The 24941-nt window shown below is 40.3% G+C and overlaps 1 protein-coding gene across 3 annotated transcripts in view; it reads left to right on the top strand.

Moving 5' to 3' along the window:
• Window positions 1-24941, top strand: part of GRID1 (glutamate ionotropic receptor delta type subunit 1) — an 870609-nt gene that overhangs the window by 693027 nt on the left and 152641 nt on the right. For all 3 annotated transcript variants that reach the window (XM_030569895.1, XM_030569896.1, XM_030569894.1), the window contains exons 7-8: window positions 11158-11319; window positions 12363-12482. In XM_030569895.1, coding sequence (XP_030425755.1) covers window positions 11158-11319; window positions 12363-12482 — 282 coding nt within the window. The remainder of the gene's footprint in view (window positions 1-11157; window positions 11320-12362; window positions 12483-24941) is intronic.

Below are 24941 nucleotides of genomic sequence, written 5' to 3'. Positions count from 1 at the left end.
GCCTTTGTCACAATTTTTGATATTTTTGTTTTACTTTGTTCTTTGTTTATTACTTCATTAAAAGATTGAGAGCACTTGCTAGTAGCAAACATAGTGCAGGCAGATGCCACCACTCAAGCACTTCCTGTCAACACAATTCAAATCTAAACTATAGCTCATGTTTATATACAACACAATGTAAAACACCAATGTTTCCCCCCTCCTCTGCTCTGCTATTTCAGTATTATTTCTCCTCTCCATCCCTCAGCTCTACCAATACACTTCAGTTCTGATTTCCAAACATCCTCTGCTAGATTGACTCCTTCTCTGATCAGTGTGTGTTAATCATGCCAGATTCTTGAAACATTTAGTGACACATGCAGTAGTCCCCTAGGGATGAGATTTACATTTAAAATGTAGTTTAATTTGTGCCTCTGTGGCTACAGTAAAACTTTTTGTTATAGACAGATGTTTGGTCTGCAAAAGAAATAACTATAAATGGTTGAAGAACACTTGATATTAGACAGATATAAACCATAAGGAGGGAGAAGAATTCTTTCAGAGGTATAGTTGTAATGGGAATAAATGAATATAGAAACTGTATATCAGTAAATATGTCCTGACCATGAGATCTATTAAATTGTAGAATCATCTCCCAAAGGAATTGCTGGAAGCACCCATCATTTGTGATGTGTAAAACTTGAATAGCCAAAAACCTAGATAACAGTGTAAAAAAAATCCTGCACTGTCAGGGGAGTTGACTAGTTATCCTAATAAGGGTCGGTTTGCTATGGTTCTATGATACTTTATTTATTCCTTCATTTAACTCATAATAAATAGCTGTTTGAAACTGACATTTGAGTCTTTAATGGAAGTTTTTCTTACACAGCATGCAGCTGCAGCTCTTATTTTATTGTAGGGTTTCTCATGAGTGTGTCAGGCTGCTGGCTGTGATTTTGTTCTCCAAGAGCAATGAAGCATTTATTTAAAACACATGCACGCACAACATATCACGTGAGCTTTGAAAACTGATCTAAGAAAATGAAATAGGTAGATCAGATTGTCAGCTTCCCAACCTTGACAGCATTCCTCTAAGCATACTACTGTACATTAAGTAAAGCATCAGTCATCACCTCTCCTCTTTTCGAAGAGCACAGATAGATGCCGCCTTGCTTTAGAGTCACGCACATGCAACATCACTTTTGGTACAACCTGGACTTTGGGGATAGAAGCACAACTTCAGAGCATACTGATGTGCACAAAAACAACTGTATTACTCATTAGGCAGTGCATGTTTCTGTCACTGGCAGGGTTCTGTGTGTTCCAATTTCTCCTCCATCTCTGTCTGTCTCCATCTTTGGAGCTGACTGCTGGGACACTCCCAGGGTGAATTTGGCAGCTTCAGGTCTCTAATGCCCAGATTGGGAATGAATTTTTGAAGCAGTGGCATGTGGGTGTCAGCTTGTCTTCCAGTTGGTCTCTTCACTGGCCTCTTCTCTGGCTGGACTTCTGGCTTTGCTGGCAGCTCTGAACCTGCCCATGGGTCTGAAGCAGGGTCAGTCTTCTGCTGTGCAACATTGTATTTCTGGGTTGCAAGTTCCCTTTGATTAATGCTTGGAAGGAAACTAAAGGTTATCCATATAGAACTTTAAAAATAAGCTCTGGTAGTAAATCTGGATGAATCTTAGTCTCTCTGTAAAAAGAATGTTTTACCTTTACTGCATTATGGAAATATCCCCGTTCTGATTCCATATTTCTGCTTCCTGCCTATTTGTGTATAAAGTTTGTTACTTAGTACAAGAGAAGGGTTCCCTGTGTATTCCACCAGAAGCTAAACAGAAGCTTCTGTTCATGTGGACAAACATGTTTTAAAAGAAGCAAGATCCCAAATGACTTACAGAATGCATACGTGTATGGAGGACTTAAAAAAAATATCAGGTGCAAAATGTACATTTCAAAACACAATATTTAGATAAGTTTTCATTCATGAACTGGTAAGTCCTTAGTTCAGAATTTCTTGCTTTCCAACTAACCATTCATGGCATTATTGCTTTCAGATTCCACAGCAATGGGTTTGGTATAGATAATGTAGATAGGCCCCCAAAATGCATTTAATCAAGTCTTGGTATTTTATTAGGTATTTATGGTATCCTCAATTTGTGGCGGTCTTAGCAGGCAAGTGAAAGAGGAATTAAAATTTGTTTTTTTCCCCCTGGGATAAGAAAAGTGAAACATTTTTTTGTTTTCCTCTGGAAATTTTCGTGATATGAAAGGGAGTTTCTGCAGACAGAAGAATGCCCTACCCCCATCCTGAATAGAAAAAGAGGAAAAATTAGCAGTGTTGCAGAGCTCAGAACGCCCAAAAGAAACAAGTCTATCACCTTGTTTTCATCTCAGTGTTATTTTTCTTCCAATCCTGCATGCTACTCTAATGCTAATTTCTTAATTTCCTATTTCCTCATGCCTAAGACTGCAGGAGTCGAGCCATGGGGTATTACTGATTGTTCAGGTAGTTACATGAATTGCCTTTTACGGTACATTTCTGTATCCAGTTGGTTTTGATAGTTAGCTGCAAATTGAAATTTGTGTGGACACTTGAGGTAACAAGTGTAAACAACCTTGTCTGATGGCCTGTCTTCCTCTTCACAGCATCATCTTCCTGGAGTTTGCAGCAAAAGTGTGGCGTTGCAAATGCAATCTATCACATTTGTAGGGGATGGTAGGGAAATCATTTTGCTTCTAAGATACAGTGGCTGATGGTACCATTGAAGGGGATTTAAATTGTCAGTAATATAAAATTACGAATGCCTTGCTTAGATGAAGCAGAAAAGTCCTGTGGGATTCTTGCTGTATGAAAAGGACTGTGATAAAGAAAACAATGGAAATTATGTGAGTGAATATGGATAGGTGAGCCAAGACCTGGAATGCTCTTTTAAGATTTCTTTTTCCATAGGAAAGTACCTATTTAGATATGACTTCAGGCTCAAGGGTGCATATGATTTGGAAAAGAGGATAAAAAGGTTCTTAGTCTTTTGCATAAAAACAGCATAAAAAAGAATAGGATGCAAATTTATTTATGATAAGCAGCAATGGAAAACAACATGGTTGTTTCTGGAAACATTGTTAGGCAACGTATACAGAACACACGGACTATTTTTTCATAAAACAATCAGATTTTGGAATTCTTTACATTTTACAGCTCACTGGAAGTAATAACAGAGCAAACCATATTACGATTCCAGAAAGCTACCCAGAATAGGTATATAGAAGATTAGATGTGCGCTATAAAAAATTCTGGCTAATACATCACCAGTGATAAAATATCTGCAAATTTGTTAAAAATGTTGTTGATAGTGAGAATAAGAGTAGAATTCAGCTTCCTGGTTCACAGATATGGGTTCTGCAGTGCTAATAGAAGTAAAATATAATATAATATATATCTGTATTTGTCACTTAAGTAAGCATGTAAGAGTATGACTAAATGGAAGGAGCAGATCTGCTGGTTGAAGGCACCATATTTACATAGTAACATTTCAGAGTAGACTCACGCTGTAAGAGAAATGGAGGACCAGCATTCCAGTGGTTCCTTTTAAAGGACAAGACGTGCATGATGATAACCATTCCATTACATGCTACAACAGTTCTTCAATATTAACAGAGATGCTCAGAATAGTGACAGAAAGAAATGGACAGCATACCATCACCTTCACTTTTGTAGATACTTCTTTCACTGGCACATAACTACCACAATTGCTTCAAAGTAGGAATGAAGCATAGCACTGTGACATCAGTCTGCCTTGACAATGTAGTTGTGGTTCTGTGGGTCAAACTAAAAAAGACGGACCAACTTGGTAACCAAGTAATCAGTGTTCTGCACTTCAGTGTAGGAGATCTGGGTTTGATTCCGTGTTACACAGTCTGGATTAGCCAGAGTTGGGAGTCCTACAGAGACAGTATACTTGACTCTTGGGCAGAAAGGGATACTTGGTAGCATTCAGGTCTTCACATACACTGCTACAGCTTTAGTGCTTCAGGGTATGTCTGCACTATGAAATTAGGTCGATTTTATAGAAGTCGATTTTTAGAAATTGATTTTATACAGTCGATTGTGTATGTCCCCACTAAGCGCATTAAGTCAGCGGAGTGCGTCCTCACTACCATGGCTAGCATCAACTCACAGAGCAGTGCACTGTGAGAAGCTATCCCACAGTTTCTTCAGTCTCCACTGCCCATTGGAATTATGGGTTAAGCTCCCAATGCCTGATGGAGCTAAAACATTGTTGCAGGTGGTTGGGTGCATGTCATCACTCTCCCTTCCCTCTCTCCCTCCCTCCATGAAAGCAATTGCAGATAATCATTTTGCTCCTTTTTGCCTGGGTTACCCATGCAGACACATGGCATGGCAAGCATGGAGCCTGCTCAGCTCACCGCTGCTGTTGCGAGCATTGTAAACACCTCATGCATTATACCGCAGTATGTGCAGAACCTGGCTAAGAGATGGCAGCATGAAGACGATTGTGATGAGGACATGAACACAGACGTTCCTGAAAGCATGGGCTGTGGCATCTAGGCGTCTGGGTGAGGAGAATGTGGAACTTGGGGAGGAGGGCAGGAGGTTGTACAGTGGATGCAGCGGCGGTCTGTGCTCTTGTTGGCTTTCCTGCAGCTCTGCCAGATGCCTGAACATGTCCGTTTGCTCCCCCATTAACCTCAGCATTGCATCCTGCCTCTTCTCATCGCGGTCAGTTAAAGCTTTCCTGGACTCTGCCACTGGATGACTCCATGCATTCAGCTGTGCCCTATCAGTGCAGGAGGTCTGCATGAGCTCGGAAAACATGTAATCGCGAGTGCATTTTTTTGCCTTCTAATCTGCGATAACCTCAGGGACAGAGATGATAGTTGGAGCATAGAAACATTTGCACCTGCGGTGAGCTAAAAAGCGAGAGTAAAATTTAAGATGGTACATTTCTGAGAACAAAAGGGAGACTCTTTCACAGTGAATCAAGCAATTCGCAGCAGACAGCACATGTGTTTTAGGCACAAGGTCGCATTTTGCCTTCTATATTGAGCGCCTGCCAGTATGGTGGCACATCACACATGGCTGGGCAACAGAATTTGGTTTTGAGGCAGCCATGGCAAGTGAAAGGATAAGCGGGTTTGGCTTCTAATGCCTTGATAACATTTGGGAATATTTTCAAACTGCAGCACCCTCGTTTCCCATAGCAAGCAATGCTGGTTGGGTTTGCCATTTTAAAGGAGGGGCTGTGGTTTTTGGGTGGATGTGCAGCACAGACCTCCCTCCACCCCTCCGTGTGGCTATTTGGGATGATTCCTTTTAGCCAAGCACAAACAGCCCAGCATGAATGGGGTCTTTTTACTGTTCCCTTACAAAAATTCCCATATTTCAACCAGCTGGCCATGAATGATATCACTCTCCTGAGGCTAACACAGAAAGATATAGACCGAATGTTGCTTGAACGCGACCAAAACCCAGGACCATTCACTGCCATGCTTTGTGCTGCAGTGACTCCCGACTACTTGCTACTGGTTTGGCATGGTAAAGTGTCCTACCATGGAGGACGAAATAAGGCAGCCCTTCCCAGAAACCTTCTGGAAAATCTTTCAGAGTGCCTCCAGGAAACCTTCATGGAGATGTCCCTGGAGGATTCCCGCTCCATCCCCAGACCCGTTAACAGACTTTTCCAGTAGCTGTACTAGCCACAAATGTATCCCAAGTCTTCAGGGCAAATCAAACAAACATTTTGCTTTTAAACCCTGTACTGTAGTTACAAATGTGCACGCACCAGAGGGGCCTTCTCCGCCTTCAGGGTCAGGGATCCTGCCTTGGGAGGGTATTGGTTCCAGGGTGATGAAAAGATCCTGGCTGTCGGGGAGAATGGATTCTCCACTTGCCTACTGCACATTCTCCTCCTCCTCTTCCTTATCCATGAAATCATCCTCTATGTTGCATGAGACTCCCCCCCTTGCAGGTGTCCACGGACAGTGGTGGGGTAGTGGTAGGATTCTCACCCCCCCAGAATGCCATGTAGCTGATCATAGAGAGGCATGTATGGGGTTCTGACCCAGAGCAACCACTTGCCTCCTTTGTCTTTTGGTAGGCTTGCCTCAGCTCCTTGATGTTCATGTGGCACTGCTGTGTGTCCCTGTTGTAGCCTCTGTCCATCATGCCCTGTGCGATTTTGGCATATATATTAGCATTTCTTCATTTTGATTGGAGTTCTGCCTGCACAGATTCTTCTCCCCATATAGCAATCAGACACAGTGTCTCCCGTTCACTCCATGCTGCAGCTTGTTTGTGATTCTGGGGGGACTGCATGGTCATCTGTGCTGCTGAGCTCGCCACGCTGACAAAACAGGAAATGAAATTCAAAAGTTCCCGGGGCTTTTCCTGTGTACCTGGCTAGTGCATCAGAGTTGAAAGTGCTGACCAGAGCGGTCACATTGGAGCACTCTAGGATAACTCCCGGAGGCCAGTAACATCACTTTGCATCTGCGCTACCCCAAATTCGACCCAGCAAGGTCGAATTTAGCGCTACTCCCCTTGCCAGGGAGGAGCACAGAAATTGATTTTAAGAGCCCTTTAGGTAGATGGAACGCATTCATTATAAAATCGACCTAACTCAGCTAAATTCAATCTAACTCTGTAGTGTAGACTAGGGCTCAGTGAAGACACTACTATGCCGATGGAAGTTCTTCTCTTGTTGGTGTAGTTAATCCACCTCTGCGAGAGGCAGTAGCTCTGTTGATTGGAGAAGCTCTCCCATAGACATAGCACTGCCTACACCAGGGGTTACATCAGTGTAACTACATTGCTCAAGGATGTAGATTTTTCAGCTCCCTGAGTGACACATTTATGCTGACATATGTCTGTAGTGTAGACATGGCCTTAGTAATAATTGCTAATTTAGACGTAGTTTTGGCAGACTCCAAATAGATTCTTGGCCATAGAGATTAGGGGTGTGCATGGCATATGAGGGATATTAAATTACACATCTGTAATTGTTATTGTTTAATGTTTGTATTTTGGTAGCCCCCAGAGGATAGGGTCCTGTTGTGCTGGCCACTGTAGAAACATGTAACCAAGAGATGGTCCTAAAAGAGCTTACAGTTCAATTGAAATGAAATACAATAGCTGGATAGATGGGAGGGGTGAAAGTGGGGAAAGGAGCACAAGTTAAAGTGGGGAAATGGGAGAGAGATGATCCAAGGGACCACCCAAGATGGCATTTCTATGGACAGGGCTGTAATTCAGAATCTGATGCAAAGGAATATACACGTTTCTTTCAAGTTGAAGGTGTCTAGTAGAAAGGATCTTCAAAATAATAATTCTCTGAAGTGCATAGTACATTATACATAAGTTTGAATTCTTCCGAAATAGTACAATATATATAGAGAAGGAATGCAGTGTACGCAGAAGATGTGACAGATACAATATGAATTCTACCCTCAAGCTCTTAACTAGAACTAGAGAAACAATTTTTGAGAGTGAGGCAGTGATTTTCCACAGTTGGAACAGAACCATACAGAACTGAGGAAATACAGTACATTTCCACTCTGTGGCTGACTTTAAAATGTGGATGTAAAATGAACTTCAGTGGAGAACTTAGAGGATCTCTCTCACTTTGGCATGTAAGAAATTGCACTTTTCCTTATGCGTGGGAAATCTATTTATAAATGAGCAGGACTTTTTTGGTGTGGAAACCAGCTCAAAACAGAAGAGGAAGACCATCCTGTTGAATAACAGGACTCGCTTAGTTTCCAAACAGTTTACAAATAAAATAACCATCTCTGGTATAAGGAGATACACAGCTGAGCAGAAGCAGCAGGTGCTTAACCAAACCAGGGGCAGAGTCACTGGGACTGTTCTCATTAACTCTTTAAACATTTGCTATTGAAAAAAAAAAAAGAAGAAATCTGACAACAGGCTATTTTTTTAAGCTATTTTCAAGGAGCAAGATAATCAGACAGTAGTAAAAGGGTAAAAATAATGAACATGAATGATGTGCAGCTATTAAGGAAGGGAAGGATTTTATTTAGTGATGGTGTAAAATGGAAGAGCTTTTTACCTAAGAAAGTATCTGTCACACGCTGTATGTTTTCAACATTAAAATCCCTTTTCATGATTAATCAGCCCTACTCTTCACTGTATAAATGGGCATCCCTCTTTTTGCATTTTTCTTTTCTGTACCACATAAGAGATATCTTTTTTTAAAATGTATGGATAGGCCTTTTTGATACAGTTCAGCTGTGTGTCTGTTTTATTCACATCTGATTTAGTCCTGGATTTTGCAGAAATATTAGTTCATTATGAAAGTACCATGTTGTCTGCAATGATAGGATATGTTAATTAAATATACAGCTAATTAAGATTATCATTTATATAGAGATATGTACTTCATGGGAATTAGAGAAGGCAATAACATCTACTGGCATATTAGAAGTATATCCACTTTTTAGGGAGTATCTGCTTATATTTTAACATTTTTATTTTAAATTATTTTGTTTACTGTTGTTCTGGCTATGGCAAAATAGCTTTATCAAATAGGGAGGTTTTCAGCCCTCTTCAAGCTGATCTGATTCTGGATTGTTTCATCTCTTCTGGGGCCTCCTATATTAGGGAACCTGATCCATTTATTGCTTTGAAGATCATAGAGTCGTAGGACTGGAAGGGACCTCAAGAGATACAGATGTGGTCTCCTTATCTCAAAAAAGATATACTGGCATTAGAAAAGGTTCAGAGAAGGGCAACTGAAATGACTAGGGGTTTGGAACGGGTCCCATATGAGGAGAGATTAAAGAGGCTGGACTTTTCAGTTTGGAAGAGGAGACTAAGGGGGATATGATAGAGGTATATAAAGTCTTGAGTGGTGTGGAGAAAGTGAATAAGGAAAAGTTGTTTACTTGTTCCCATAATATAAGAACTAGGGGCCATCAAATGAAATTAATTGGCAGCAGGTTTAAAAGAAATAAAAGGAAGTTCTTCTTCACACAGCGCACAGTCAAGCAGTGGAACTCCTTGCCGGAGGAGGTTGTGAAAACTAGGACTATAATAGGGTTTAAAAGAGAACTGGATAAATTTATAGAGGTTAAGTCCATTAATGTCTATTAGCTGGGATAGGTAAGGAATGGTGTCCCTAGCCTCTGTTTGTCAGAGGGTGGAAATGGATGGCAGGAGAGAGATCACTTGATCATTACCTATTAGGTTCACTCCCTCTGGGGCACCTGGCATTGGCCACTGTCAGTAGACTGAATACTGGGCTGGATGGACCTTTGGTCTGACCCAGTATGGCCATTCATATGTTCTTATGAGGTCTTCTACTTCAGTCTCCTGCACTCAAGGCAGGGCTAAGTATTATCTAGACCAGGGGTGGGCAAACTTTTTGGCTCCAGGGCTGCATTGGGGTTCCAAAACTGTATGGAGGGCCGAGTAGGGAAGGCTGTGCCTCCCCAAACCCTAAACGTATCCGCCTCATCCCACTTCCTGTCCTCTGACTGCTGCCCTCAGAACTCCCGACCCATCCAACTCCCCCCTACTCCTTGTCCCCTGACCACCCACTCCTGGGACCCCCTGCCCCTAACCGCCCCCTTGGGACCCCACCCCTTATCCAATCCCCCCTACTCCCTGACTTCCCCTCCACCTGACAGACCCCCTGAAACTCCATCCCCTTTCCAACTCCTCCCCCCAAGACCCTGTCAGAGTGTGGCCCTGCGAACATGGGCGGAGGACTCAAGAGGGTCAGGGGCAGCCTCGCAGCCAGAGAGACGCTGCTGTTTTGCCTTCAAAGCATTGCTTCTCTCCGGCTGGCTGCTTGGCTGCCTAGTGCTCTTCCTGAGTCCTCCAGCTGCATTCACTGTGCTCCCTCCAACCACACCATCCGCCTGCTCCCCTGAGACTGCAGGTGAGCCTCCCTTCCTGCTCTCCCCTGCAGTGCAGCCCCCTCCTGTTCTGGTGGCAGTCACACTGAGACTGTGGGGGAGGAGGGACCCTCCCCAGTCGGGAGCTCAGGGGCCCAGCAGGACGGTCCTGTGAGCCGGATGTGGCCCACGGGCCGTAGTTTGCCTACTTGTGATCTAGCCTAGCCCTTACAGATTAAGCCCTTATGCTGGCCTCAGAAGTCGATTGGGAACTAGTAAAACTGGAGCACAGGCCTGATGTGCTCATAGTAACCTGAACTTTGGAGGAAGTGGGCAGCTGCATGGTGTGCATTTCACTGTTTCCATGTTTCAGATACAGTGAATTACAGAAATTAAATCTGGAGTTGATAAATGCGTGGATCTTGTGGCCAGGTATATGTCCATCAGAAAGGGGTCATATTCCTTAACAGGCTGCAGGGGAAAGAGACTTTTCATTGCTGATGCTACTTGATCATCCCAGCTCAGTGAGGAATCAAACAAGATCACTGAGGCTTTGTACAATTTTGACAAATGGGGGCTGTATACTTTCAGTGAAAGACATGGCACAGTGTCTAGCTATTTTTTCAACCTGTATCACTTCAGTCTTGCCTGGGTTGAGTTTGAACCAGCTGCTGTTTGTCAAGAAGGTATATGCTGTATGTCTTGTAGTCATTATGACATCTTAGTAGTGGTAATGGTTATATCGGTGGAGAATGATGTACTCATTTGGCTGTTATCAGCATATGATTGGTAGTAGAACCACTGTCATCTCACTGTCTCTTCAAATATTCTCATATAAAAAAGAAGGGACATTAAGGACTTTGCGGGACCCTGCCAGAAAGAGGACCAGGAGCAGTTACCCATCACCACTCTCAGGGTTATGCTAGAGAGAAATGATTGGAGTCATAGTAATGCTGCTCTATCTACTCCATTTATGCCTGGTAGGTTTATTAGCAGTACTTTGTGCTCTACTGTGTAAAAAGCTGCAGAGAGGTCTGGTAGAGTGAGCATAGAAGATGAGGTAATTCCATTCACTCCTTGGTCTCCCTGCTAAAATGACTGGCAAGGTACCAATAAGTGACTATTTTACTGATGAGGCTATAATCACTACCAACCTAGTGTATTTGAACTGGTGCACTTTAAGTGAAAAGCTCCATATTAATCTTTACAAGTCCTCCTGTGTTTTATTTTTAAAGATTTTTTTTTCTTTTGAGGAGCTATTCAAGACTACAATCTCTGTTTTACTCTTTTCATTGTTTGCAGGTTTCTAACCTCTATCTATATGACAGCGTGCTCATGTTGGCCAATGCCTTCCATAGAAAGCTGGAGGACAGGAAATGGCACAGCATGGCAAGCTTGAACTGCATGAGGAAATCCACCAAACCTTGGAATGGAGGTCGATCCATGTTGGAGACTATTAAGAAGGTAAGAGTGGTTCTTTTGTAGTTTTTATTGCACATTGGGCTTCCAACCTTGTCCAAAGTGCTCTGATTTTTCTTTCAGATGAACTTCTCAAAAATGATTTAACCTTGATTTTAAGTTGTTAGTAATGAAACTGTGTAGTCATGAAGGTGTGTCCTCTACAACTGGTGATGTCATGGCTATGTTTTGTATAAGTCACATGATGATGAATAGTCATATAGCTTTATTCATTTCACCAAATGGATGAAACCTTAAGTAGTTGTCAGAGTAGACCATGAATAAGATGTGCATTCCTTACCAAAGCTGCTAACATGGTTGGCTTTTAGGAAACAAGAGGAAAAATGATGCATTGTATAATCCAATATCTTGATTCTTTTTTTATGCTACTGTAAATCTGGAGTAAATGCTGATCCCAATTCATATGCACTCTTTCTCACTGTGCCTTGGACACACACCCTTTTCAGACAGAATGTTCAGTGAAACAGCATGTGTTGGTGAAATTTCATATTGGTGAAAATGTTCCAACCAACTCTAATGACACCACTGTTTCATTGACAATTTAAAGCAAGGTTAAATAAATTTTTAGTTACATCACTGTTAAACTGGCATGAGCTTTGTTCACTGAAGTGTTAATAACATTGAAAATACATTGTTGTCAGCCTGACTCAGTAGCTCTTTTTTTTCTGAGCCAGAAAGTGGTGGTTTTGTGTTGCACACCAGAATCTAGGCAAACTCAATCATGTTAAAAGTGTTATAGTTTCAGATTGAGCCAAGGTTCTGTCTGCTTTTCACTGGTGGCTGTCCTTGTATAAGTTCAAGATCCCTAGACATGGTTCAAAATGAGCAGTAGATGTGTCTTGGCTATCGGTCTCTTTCTCAGTAAGGTAGTATATTTTGTCTAAGGCTATGTGTGAGCTATTGCAGAGCATATCAAGCCTGCCACATTAATTTAATTGCAAGCATTTGCAAGGCATGTTAGGATACCTGGAGCATGAAAGGTGCTTTATAAAAATTGTATTCTAATGTCTTTAACATTGTTTCCTTAGGGCCATATAACTGGGCTCACTGGCGTTATGGAATTTAGAGAAGACGGCTCCAATCCCTATGTCCAATTTGAAATACTGGGCACCAGCTATAGTGAAACATTTGGCAAAGATGTGCGGAGGGTAAAGATTCAGTTTTTTTTTCCCTGAAAAAGAGAGAGATCCTGCTTATCTGGGGAAAAACGCTATCCTTTTAGAAAGAATGGAAGAAGTGCTTTTGCTCACAGTACAAAAGTCACTTATTACAGAAATAATATATTCTAATTTCTCATATACTTAAACCTTGAAAGATAACACTTTTATGCCATCAGGAGGAAGGCCTGCAAATTGTTCTCAAATGTGCAGTATTCCTTAATATATTCTATAATGATGCGGCGAGCATAATAGTGAAGACTTTCCGGTGAATTATAATATAATTGGCATAACTGAGACTTGTCCTAATCAGGAAACTAACTGGGATATTAAATTACCAGAACACATAGGGCCTTTTGAAAGTACAGTCTCTGTAAGAAGCTGGAAAACTGGAGTAGGTATAGTAATGTGAGAGGAGGATGTTCTATTTGAACACAGAAATGACATATCACAACTGGCTAGTGGAGCAGACACAGTTTGGAATGAGATGGGAGATAGGACTGGTAAAAATGATCAATAATGTATGCTGTCATAGGATGAGAAAGCTTAGTAGGAAATGTTCATACAGATGGAGGACTGTAAATTAAGGCTAGCACATGAATAGGAAGAGTTGATTTGCTTTGGTTTTGACTGGAACAGAAGCTGAAAATGCCCACATAATAGGTATACAAAGGGGTTTCCATTAAATATTATTTTTAAATAATTCATATTACATTGGCATTTCTTATATTATGCAGAGCAGAGCTGGGAGATTAACTGATTTTTTTTTCATTTGGGACAACCAAAAATCAGAAAAAATATTTGGTTCAGTTAAAAAAATATTTGGAAATTGTCAACAAACAGGGGAAGTCTGTTTTGGGCCAGCAAACTGGCTGTGAGTAGGTCCCCATTTATTACCTTTAGCCCAGTGGCTAAAATACATGCCTGGGAAGTGGAAATCCAGGTTTGAATCCCCACTCTGCAGTAAGGATTTGAACTCAGATCTCCCTTGTCCCAGATAAGCAGCCCAATCACCACACTATGGGTTATTTGGAGTGGGCTTCTCTCAATCTCTCCTGATGGAATTCTTCCACCTTGCCAAAGAGAGGACTAAGAATGAAATTAAGACACTAGCCTGGGAGGTAGGAGATGTGGATTCAAATTCCTCTTCTGAATCAGGCAGATTGAACATTACAAGGTGATAAAGACGACAGATGTATGCATATGGTTTGCTGGCCTGGGAAAAGTTTTTTGCCACCAGAATCAATCAGATCAAATTTGCAAATAGTTTCAGTGAATCCAAAACAGCACTTTTTGGTGAATAAACTATTTGTCTGAAAAAACAGAAGTGAGTAAAGAGACAGAATTTCATATTGGCTCAAAGTTTGCAAAATTTCAGTTTTTTATTTGTCTGTTTGTTTTTACTAATCCAAATTTCATCTCCCTGAATTCCTCTACTGGACAAATGAATAAAGGTACACATCTACAGTGTTACTTAAAAAATATTAATGCTTCTTGAAACAGAAAATGGCCAGAAGTTGTCTGAAGTTTGTCTGGCTCAGCAATAACATTTTGTGTTTATCCATCCAGATTTTCAAACATTCTCCTCTAATTTTGGGTGCCCAAGTTTTGAGATACCTTAAAGGAGTCTGATTTTCAGAAAGTCAGTAGGGCTTTGCAGAGAAAGCCTATGTCCTGAAATGATCATTAAACAATAACAGAAAAAAAATCTTTTAAATTTATATGGCTCCAGGATTAGATATTAAACTTCCTGGGTATGGCTACATTTGGAATTTCAAAGCACTGCCCCGGCAGCGCTTTGAAGTGTGAGTGTAGTCAGAGCGGCAGCGCTGGGAGAGAGCTCTCCCAGCGCTGCATGTAAACCACATCCCTTACGGGTGTAGCGTGCAGCGCTGGGAGCCGTGCTCCCAGCGCTGCTGCCCTGATTACACTGACGCTTTACAGCGCTGTATCTTGCAGCACTCAGGGGGGTGTTTTTTCACACCCCAGTTGCAGCGCTGTAAAGTGTGAGTGTAGCCAAGGCCAGGCCTGCTTTGCCAGGAACTGTCTCTGAAGAATTTAGATCAGGGTATGAACCCTCTCTGTATTCATGGTTAGTTTACTGCATGTTCCACAGTTGTTCTGCTTGAAAGAAGGAATACTCTCCAAGTCCCTAGCTGTCTTCCTTTTGAAATCATTCTATTTCACTAATGGAAAATTAAGGTCACTTTGGGAGGCAAAAATGGCTGTTGAGCAGAGCACAAAACTGGGGTTAGGAGACCTGGGTTCCATTACTGTCTCCACTACAGACTTCTTCAGTGACCTTGAGCAAGTCCATTAATTTTATGCCTCAGCTTCTCTCTCTGTAAAGCTGATATTACAATGCTTACCCCAGTTGAGAATAACTTTCAGATCTTTGGATGGAAATCACTGCGTAGGTGTAAATGATTATTTTTATTATTATTTACACCAGTTTCTGCCACCATACATGCAAGAGTTCCTACAATAAATTGAAGCAGAACAAATTGGCTTAACTCAGGTGAAATCCATGCACCCTGAAAATGACCAGATAAGCTTATTCAGAAGTGACTGTAAGACAAGAAAGTAAACATTATCTGACAAATTGAACTGGGGAAAGATGATGATGTACAAATAGGATACAACAAGGCTTCATGTTTGATCTCCTGATTTGTTTATGTGAAAGATTTCCAAGTTCATAATTTATATTAAAGTAAGAGGATCACGTAAAACAGTTAGGTGGAGGAGGGCTTAAGTCTACTCAGACACCTTGGTTGTTAATGAACAATGGTATCCAGTGCAAAGAATGTAAGAAGATATATTTCTGAAAGAGAGGAACTCTGTGGAGGACCTTTTATTGCAGCATACTGCTTTGAGCAGGAAAAGATTCTGAAAACATGTATTTACCTTTTAGTTTAATGTTTGGAAATAGTAAAGAAAGAGCACCTGACTGGAAATCCTTGGGAGGAGGTGATATTTTTCACAGCATAAGTACTGTAGTATCTGCATGAGTCTGTTATTTTGATTCTTTCTTTCTTTCTTTCTTATTCTTATGTGACATCTCTATTACTGGAGGTTTGCAACCATGGTAGCCCATTCTGTACGCTCTTCTGGTAATCTCTTTGTGGATTAATATTCCTTTTGATCCACCCAGGATACCACATTGTCCATCCAAGATCTTCTTTTTCTACCTCATGTTTTTCTGCTATAAACTTTCTCTTCAGGTGCTCATAAACATGCATCACCCACTGAACTTGTTAAAATGTGCCTTGCAAATCAAATCTTTCCTTTTGTAAGATCTCTGACAAGTGTTTGCTGAGTTTCAGTTATGAATATCTTCCAAAATTTTTCATTGGCTATTCTGTCTATTCATTCTATTTTCAGAATTCTTCTATAACACCTTATTATCAATTGTTGGAATGTCCATGTTTCACAGCAGTAATTTTAATGCAGACTAGATGTAAGTTTTAAAAGAATGAGAATTTAGCCTTCAAATTTATGTCCCTGCTCATCAGATTTTTGTTCTTCCAGAATGTCTCTTTCACTCTTGCTATTCTGGTGCTACCTTCATTATCTAGTCTTCCGTCTTCTGTAATAATGCTTCTGAAGTAGCAATAATTTCTCATTTACTGAATGGCTATGTCATTCGCTGGAATCTTGCATGTTTTCCCAGGAACCTTGAATAAGACAATTTTTGTTTTGTCCACATTTCACTTAAGACCATGTTCTTGACCATATTCACATAAAATCTCCACTAACTTCATCAGACCTTCTTTTCAATCTGCATAGTGAATGTGATTCATCCATTTTCTTTTTATCTTAATACCTTCTTCTGTTTCTTCGATTAATTTAATCACACTTGCTGTAAAAGTTGAATAAAGTTGGTGACATTATACAACTTTGTCTCACTCCTCTCTTGATCGCTATTAGATTTTCATATTCATCTCCCACTTCTCTATTATTGCAGCAAAAATCTGTTACAGTTCAAAAATATTTTCAATGGCTTGAAAATTCAAGCTCTTCACCTTTTAAATTACTTGAGTGAGAAGCCAATTCTGGTTGATCTTCAGCTGTCTACATATAACTATGGGGTGTCACCCTTTTGGAGAGGTATGGAGGGTCCCCTCTCCATAGATCATCTTCATCCCATATGAAGTGACACTCAGCTTCCTCTGGTCTTCTCCTGGACCTGGACCTCACAGAGAGCCCTCATGATAGGCACTCAGAAGGGGTGACAGGACGCACATAGACTGTTCTAACCTAGTGGGGAAGTCAGTAAAAAGTTAATGAAGCATGAGACTGCACTATGGCTGCCACTTTATATTGGGCCCTTGCTACTTAGTCTTCTAGGGGCAGCTTTCAGCTAGGGATTCCCTGGGAGAATGGCTGAGGTGGAATCATGGGAAAAGAACATAAGGTCAATCAGCCCTGGCAGGAAGACACAAAACCTTTTTGCAGAAGGACCTACGCTCCTATGGGCTGCCCTGGGACCTGTGGCTTTTGCAGACAAAATAGTTCCACAGCGACGGTGAAGATAAAATTCCCACCTTGCCCCCACACAAAGAATCATAGGACTGGAAGGGACCTTGAGAGGTCATCTAGTCCAGTCTCTTGTACTAATAGCAGGGCTACGTATTATCTAGACCAATCCTGAGAGGTGTTTATCTAACCTGCTCTTAAAAATCTCCCCAATGACAGAGATTCCACAACCTCCCTGGGCAATTTATTCCTGTCCTTAGCCACCCTGACAGGAAGTTTTTCCTAATGTCCAGCCTAAACTACCCTTGCTGCAATGTAAGCTCCTTGGTTATTGTCCTATCCTCAGACGTTAAAGAGAACAATTTTTCTCTTTCCTTTTTGTAACAACTTTCATGTTTACATGTTTTATGTACTTGTAAACTGTTATCATGTTTCTCCTCAGTCTTCTCTTCTCCAGACTAAACAAAACCCAATTTTTTCAATCTTTCCTCACAGGTCATGTTTTCTAGACCTTTAATCATTTTTATCGCTCTTCTCTGGATTGTCTCCAGTTTGCCCACATCTTTCCTGAAATATGGCGCCCAGAACTGGATACAATACTCCAGTTGAGATCTAATCAGCACGGGGTAAAGCGGAAGAATTACTTCTCGTGTCTTGCTTACAACACTCCTGCCGATACATCCCAGAAGGATGTTTGCTTTTTTTGCAACAGTGTTACACTACTGATTCATATTTAGCTTGTGATCCACTATGACCCCCAGATCCCTTCTGCCATACTCCTTCCTAGGCATTCATTTCACATTTTGTATGTGTGCAACTGATTGTTTCTTCCTAAGTGGAGTACTTTGCATTTGTTCTTATTGAATTTCATCCTATTTACTCCAGATCATTTCTCCAGTTTGTCCAGATCATTTTGAATTTTGATGCTCTCCTCCAAGGCACTTGCAACCTCTCCCAGCTTGGTATCATCTGGAAACTTCAGAAATGTATAGTACAGGGGTAGGCAACCTATGGCACGTGTGCCGAAGGTGGCACATGAGCTGATTTTCAGTGGCACTCACACTGCCCAGCTCCTGGCCACTGGTCTGGGGACCTCTGCATTTTAATTTAATTTTAAATTAAGCTTCTTAAACATTTTAAAAACCTTATTTACTTTACATACAACAATAGTTTAGTTATATATTATAGACTTATGGAAAGAGACCTCCTAAAAACTTTAAAATGTATTACTGGCACACAAAGCCTTAAATTAGAGTGAATAAATGAAAGGTTGCCAACCCCTGGTACAGTAGAACCTCTGATTATAAATACCTCGGGAATGAAGGTTGTTCGTAACTGAAATGCTCGTAACTCTGTACAAAAAGTTATGGTTGTTCAGTTTACATCTGAACATTGACTTAATACAGCTTTGAAACTTTACTATGCAGAACAAAAATACTGTTTTCCCTTAATTTTTTTTAGTAGTTTACATTTGACACAGTACTGTACTGTATTTGCTTTTTTTTTTTCTCCCCCTGGCCTATTGCAGTCTGATTGTGTACATCTGGTTCCAGATAAGGTGTGATTGACTGGTTAGTTCATAACCTTGGTGTTCATAACTCTTAGGTGCTACTGTACTCTGCCATAAAAATGAACTATTTCAGGAAACATGGAGTCAAGGAATCCTCACAGTTTTCTCCTTCCTTGCCCAATGTCCACCCCCATAGATATTTTTATGGGGGTGGAGGATACAAGCCTACGTGACTTACGTGGCATGATATCTCGATTTTCCTCTAGATTTGCCAGACTGGAATGACAGGAAATTCTCTGTTTCTTTTTGCCAAAATAATAAATAAAAACTCCCCAGTTTAATCTTATGAAGAAATTGATATTTTGATTGATACATATTTAATAAGCATTCCCGCAAACCTGTGTATAAGGCACTAGTACCTTTAGCTTTAGTACCATACTCAGTACAGCTTCCCCTGCTTTAGATGGTAATCAATTGGGTCTTTCCTATTTCCTGTACATCCTAAAGGAAGACTGAGAACATGGGACATGTTTCACTGGGAAAGAGGAGGCTGTGATGACCTCATGAATGCATTTTAGTACTTAAGGTTGATATTTTCAATGGAGCCTAAGTAAGTTGGGCTCCCAGTTCCCACTGGATTTCAATGGGATGTAAGTGCCTAATTCCCCTATACTCGTTTTAAAACCCCAGCCTGAAAGTTTTACCACATCCAAAGGAAAATTGGCTTGACATGAGTTGAGAGAGGAAAGCAAATGCAATTTTAGGTTAAAGGATCATCATAAAAAAAGTAAGAAATGGCCAAATCAATCAAAAAGTGAAAATTCTAGCCACTGAAACAAGGTGTGTCTATGAGCAGAATCTCTGCTGATGAGTTTTTAAAACAAGGGAAATTTTAGCAGGAGAGAAATGTGGATGCAGAGAAGGGTGGTGAAATGAGATAAATTGGCATGCAGAATTCAGGTAGAACCTAAGGAGCAGCCGGAATGTGTTTAGTAGCCTTTTTTCTTCATCTTCTTCATGTGTTTTGATGTTTCAATTATAGTTGGCAACTGTACTTGTAGAAGAAATATTCTCCACACCCCCTACCTCCATTTTTTAAAGGTATCTTTCAGGATGGCTGGTTTGAACTTTACACCAAAATTAGCTGCTATTACACTCTATTACTTGAACCTCACACACTAACTTTCTTATTCTGAGCTCAGAGACACTCATTTACAAGACCTTTTTTCCCCCTTTAAAAATATATATTTCTTCTCTTTGCTTGTTCAGCATCAATATTTTTTATATTTTTAACAGTGCTGTATTAAAACCAGTATTCTGTTCAGTTCCATTTGTGGCCTAATGGATAAAACAGTGGGCTGAGGTTACACTTAAAATGCTGCAGCGGCATCAGTGCTGCTGCGTCGCTGTAATGCTTTAGTGAAGACGCTACTGTGAGCTTCTCCCAATGACTTAGTTAATCCACCTCCATGAGTGGTGGTAGCTATATTGGTGGAAGTCCTCCCATCAATATAGCTCTGTCTTCCCCGGGGGTTATGTCGGTATATCTATGTCACTCCGGGGTGTGGATTTTTCATACCCTTGAGTGATGGAGTTCTACTGATGTAAGTTTATAGTGCAGGGTCTTGGGTTCTAATCCGGGCCCTGCGCTGGCCTGCTGTGTGACTTTGGGCAAATCACTTCATCTCTCTGTGACTGATTTCTCCAAGCAGTAACATGGTGATAATGATACTGAGCTCCTTTGTACAGTGTTTTCAGATCTCCTGATGAAAGAGTGAAGTGGTGGTGTTTATAATTTTAAGTATAAAGAACCGGATTACATCCCTAGGTCTATGGGATCCTCCATGCAGAAAGTATGGAAGTGTGTCCCAATTTTTCACACTTTCTGGTCACCCTGTCTGGAATAGATCTAAATTATCTATTTTTATTAATGAAAATCTCAACATGGGGGGAAGCAAAGGCATGCAAGACACTATCTCTAATGCCTGTGAACGTGGGTGAATTCCATCCTATATGTTACCTTTTAATGCTCTAGTGTTGAGGGCAAAGAACAGGGAGCCTGGATTCCAGGGTTATAGTCCCAGAAAATGATTGATTCACTCTGTAGTCTTGTTTGTATTGCTGCTGTAGCTGTGTTGGTCCCAGGATATTAGAAAGACAAGGTATGTGAGGTAATAGCTTTTATTAGACCAACATCTGTTGGTGAATGAGACAAGCTTTGAATTTATACAGTTTTCTTCTGTAGTCTTGAGCAATTAACCTATCTGTGCCTCTTTGTGCATGTATACAAGGAGCATAATATCAATTAACTACCCTCACAGCGGTGTTATTAGGCTTAAGGCTTGTGTACAAGAGCAAGTAGACTTTAGCAAGATGGGGTGTGAAGTTACCTATCTGCACTAGCCTGTCATGGTCTAACTATCTCTGTGTGTCCTGCTGACACATGTGAACTGTTCATTAATGCACTTTGAGTTAGTCCTGTTTCAAAGGGAACTAGATCAAAGCTCTGTAACAAATTTAACCCGCATCAGCAGGGTGCACATGGACAGTTAGCAGGATGGAGTTACACCCAAGCTTGCCACAGGCTAATTATTCATGTGAACAAGCCCTCAATTAACGTTTGTAAAGAGCTTTGATGATGTTATAATCATCATCATCCTTGGCAGGAAGATGCTGTGTATGTACAAAGTAGTGTTTATTATTTATGATATTTTATTACTTTTTTTAAGTATCAGAGGGGTAGCTGTGTTAGTCTGGATCTGTAAAAGCAGCCAAGAGTCCTGTGGCACCTTGTAGACTAGCAGACTTTTTGGAGCATGAGCTTTCGTGAGTGACAAAGTGGGTATTCACCCACGAAAGCTCATGCTCCAAAACTTCTGTTAGTCTATAAGGTGCCACAGGACTCTTTGCTGCTTATTTCCCACGCTGGCTGGAATGCACGCAGAGCTAATATTTCGCGCATATACTGTATTTCACAAGAAACACACTGTTCAGAACAATAACATTTACCACTGGGTATTCATTTATGTCATTCCAAGTCTTTTTCTGAAAACTTGATTTTCTAGAAATAGCATTTGCTTCATAAGCCAATCTTATTGTTTCCCTTTGCACTTTGAGGCAGATTTCAGAAGTCACTTTTGCTACTTCTGTGTTTAACTTTTTATTGATTGAAGGCTCACTGGTGAAGTCAGATAAAATACTTTATTTCTAACTGTTACTTTTGGAAGAAATCTCACCATTCTCCCATCGATGGTTTGTGCTTTCTGTTCATTAGCAAATGGCCTATATCCTTCAGGGGTCTGAGTCATTAGATGGCTGCATCCATAAGAATACTGCAAAGTCATCGTATGGCTTCTAAAAGTAGTATATTGCAGGGAATTATCTCAGGTAGTTACTTCAGTCAGTGTCTCACAACCTTAACTGTGGAGTTTCTACTAAAGCGCCATAATTTATTGAAGACCCTACAGAATGGGGGTGGTGTGTGGGTGAGGAATTAATTCCAGTAGCTCAGCACTCATAAAGAACTCTGCAATAATAAACTGATGTGCGCCCACCATGGAGGAAAAATAATTTCTGTGGGAAAACAGATTTCAGTTTCAAGATTCTATGATCTTATTATAATGAGGGGAAAAATTATTGAAAAACACCCCAACAGGTTCCTTTTACGTCTTTGGAAATGTCAAGAGAAAGATTATTTGCTGTTCCCTATTACACAGCATCTGTCAGGGACCAAGGCAGTAAATTCTCCATTTCAGAATAAAGTATGACAGTTTTTCTTTCTCTCTAACATTTCTTACCATGATGAATTTTCTTGAGTCATGATTGCTATTTAAAGTATCACCAAAGCTTGAAGAATTATCTGTGTGCCATCAGACTTGCTTTTAACCACATTGTCTGATTAGCACAATGGGTTTGAAAGTTATTAATGTCTATGCCATAAAAGGTAAACCAAATTATTTTAATGAACAAATAAAATAATAGATGTCACCTTAGTTGTAATAAATGCATAAACTAAACAGATTGCATCATCTATTCACTTTTAGTGGAAAATCATTTATTCAGTGTCAAGGACAGTTGCAAAGACTATATGCCAACAGGCAATCCCGGCATATGCATGTTCCCTTCTCTGGAGTTATGTGAAACATTTTTAGTTCCTCTAATTACCATAGCATTTAGTACCACTTGATTGGAAATATAACTGCATATAGATATAGGCACAAAACATACTCTGTGGACAGGATTATAATCTCAGTTATGTTTTATTTCCATATCATTCCATCATTTTCCATTCTGGATTTAGACAGGGGTAACTGACACAAGGTTGACATTTACAGGCATATAGTTAAGGCTAGTTGTTTCTCATGGCAAACCATGGGAAAGTTCATGCTTTTCTTATAGAAGATGCCGAAAGTTCCAGGATGATTTTGTATTATTATTAATTTCAAGAAAGTGGCCAGAAACAGAAGATGAAAATTATTACTGAAATCTCTCTACATACATTTCTGCTTTTGTTTCTGTTGTTTAGGACTAGCTTATTCAACCCTTAAATTGAAAGGCACTTACATGAGTAGTCAAACTGATGTAAATTTAAGTTGAGTGGAAGGATGATTCAGTGCTTAGAGCACTAGTTTAGACTTGAGAGACGTGGGCTCAACTCACGACTCTGGTACAGACTACATGTGTGATCTTCAACAAACTACATAGTTGCCTTGTGTTTCAGTTCTGCACCTGTCAAATAAGGATAATAATATTTACCCATCTCACAGAGTTGCTGTGAGATAAATGCTAGAGTTGGAAAAATCCAGGCAAACCACTTTTTTGTTGGAATTTGCTAATTTGTTGAAATTGAAACATTGCATGAAGATGGCTCAACTTCAGCTAAGTTGCAAAGGAAATGCAGGTAGGACTGCCTCTGAGTCAGGACTACAAGGCTTTCAGGGTCTGTGGCTCTGGGGCAGCCTTTCAGTCCAAAGGCCCTGGAACTGAAATGCCATTCTCATTTATGGAGAATTTTGACATTTGTGGGATTGGGTCCCAACTCGAAAGAAACCAAGTTTTAAAATATCTAACAGTCAGCTTATAAAATAAACGGGCCTGATTCAGCCCTGCAATATTCCACTTTTACACAGTAGAACTCTGAGTGTGTGTGTATGTGCTTTTGTGTAATCTACAGAGGTCATACTTCAAAACGTTTCCTATTCTAAAAATGAGGAATGCTCCTGGGATGGCTAATCTGTCTCACAATGGAAGAAACTTTTGAAGTGTGACCATTGCATATTTGTGCAATATACAAATGTATGTATGGAATTTAAAACCTAATGGTTATAGCATCACCCACAGGTAATATTGTGTAGTTGTGTTATCATTAAAACTAAATGTATTTCTTTAAGTAATAAAAAGGTGTGTTTTGGATCTCTTATATGGCATTTTTTTAGTATAACAGAAGTGTGTAGGTACTGTACAATAATAATTAGTAAAGTTAAAATGATTAAAAAATAGCTCTCCATATGTCTCTTTTAGCCTGAAATAGTCATCAATTAAAACAACCCATTATTATTCCATTAAAAATTAGAGTGAACAAAAAAAAAAAAAGAAAAAGCCCTGAAGCAGGAGAACTGAAGCTTACCAAGCTGAGGCTTTGATGGAAAACTACGGGGAGTGATTTCCAGAGGTAGGAGCCCTGTACTGAACTGCCCTTATTATTTACCATGGGAAGCCAAGTTCCTGCCACTGACAGTACCATACGTTAGAATGCTTATTTTATGAAATTGGGCATGGAGGAATGTATAAAATCAAAAAGTTCATAACATTTAATGTCTCAAAATGACACGTACCATAAGATGTGGTCTAGTGCACAACATCACTTTCTTGTCCTTCTGACCAGTGGAAAGTGATTTCCAAAGCATTGAAGGAGTCAGAATGTTCTTCACTGACATAATTTTCATCATGATTTTTCAGGAGGGAAGTCAGGAAAAATTGTTTGTATAACTAGTTGTTGGAAGATTAGAGTTTGTAAAACTGAGGTTCTGCTTCAGTGCGCCTCAACTAATTGAATGGAAAAGGGGTTGGAGATGGTTTACATAAGTGGGTCCCAAATCACATTGAGCTGAAAAGATCACTAGCAAGTTGTTTCGCAGCTGGAACTTAAATGGTTGATAGTAGATCACACAAACAAGTGTTTTTTGCTGATAGTGGCTCAACAGACTCAGGTGTTGTTTCTGAAGGCTTGGTTAAAAGCTGCCTTGGAGCAGATCCAGCCCAGAGGTGACAGGACAATATGCAAAAGAACTGAAGTCAGCTATATCCTGATCGGCCAAATCACTTGTGCAGTCTAAATTCTGTTATGAACCATGATATAACTGTCCTGACATCAAACTGCATGTTGAGAAAATGTAATTTTCCCCCTCTGGTCAATATCAAATTATTATAAATAGAATCTTAAAAATTATAAGGTATGCAAAAGG

Source organism: Gopherus evgoodei, chromosome 7 (genome assembly GCF_007399415.2).
Source record: "Gopherus evgoodei ecotype Sinaloan lineage chromosome 7, rGopEvg1_v1.p, whole genome shotgun sequence".
Taxonomy (NCBI): Eukaryota; Metazoa; Chordata; order Testudines; family Testudinidae; genus Gopherus; species Gopherus evgoodei.
This window is presented reverse-complemented; position numbering and strand designations above follow the sequence as displayed.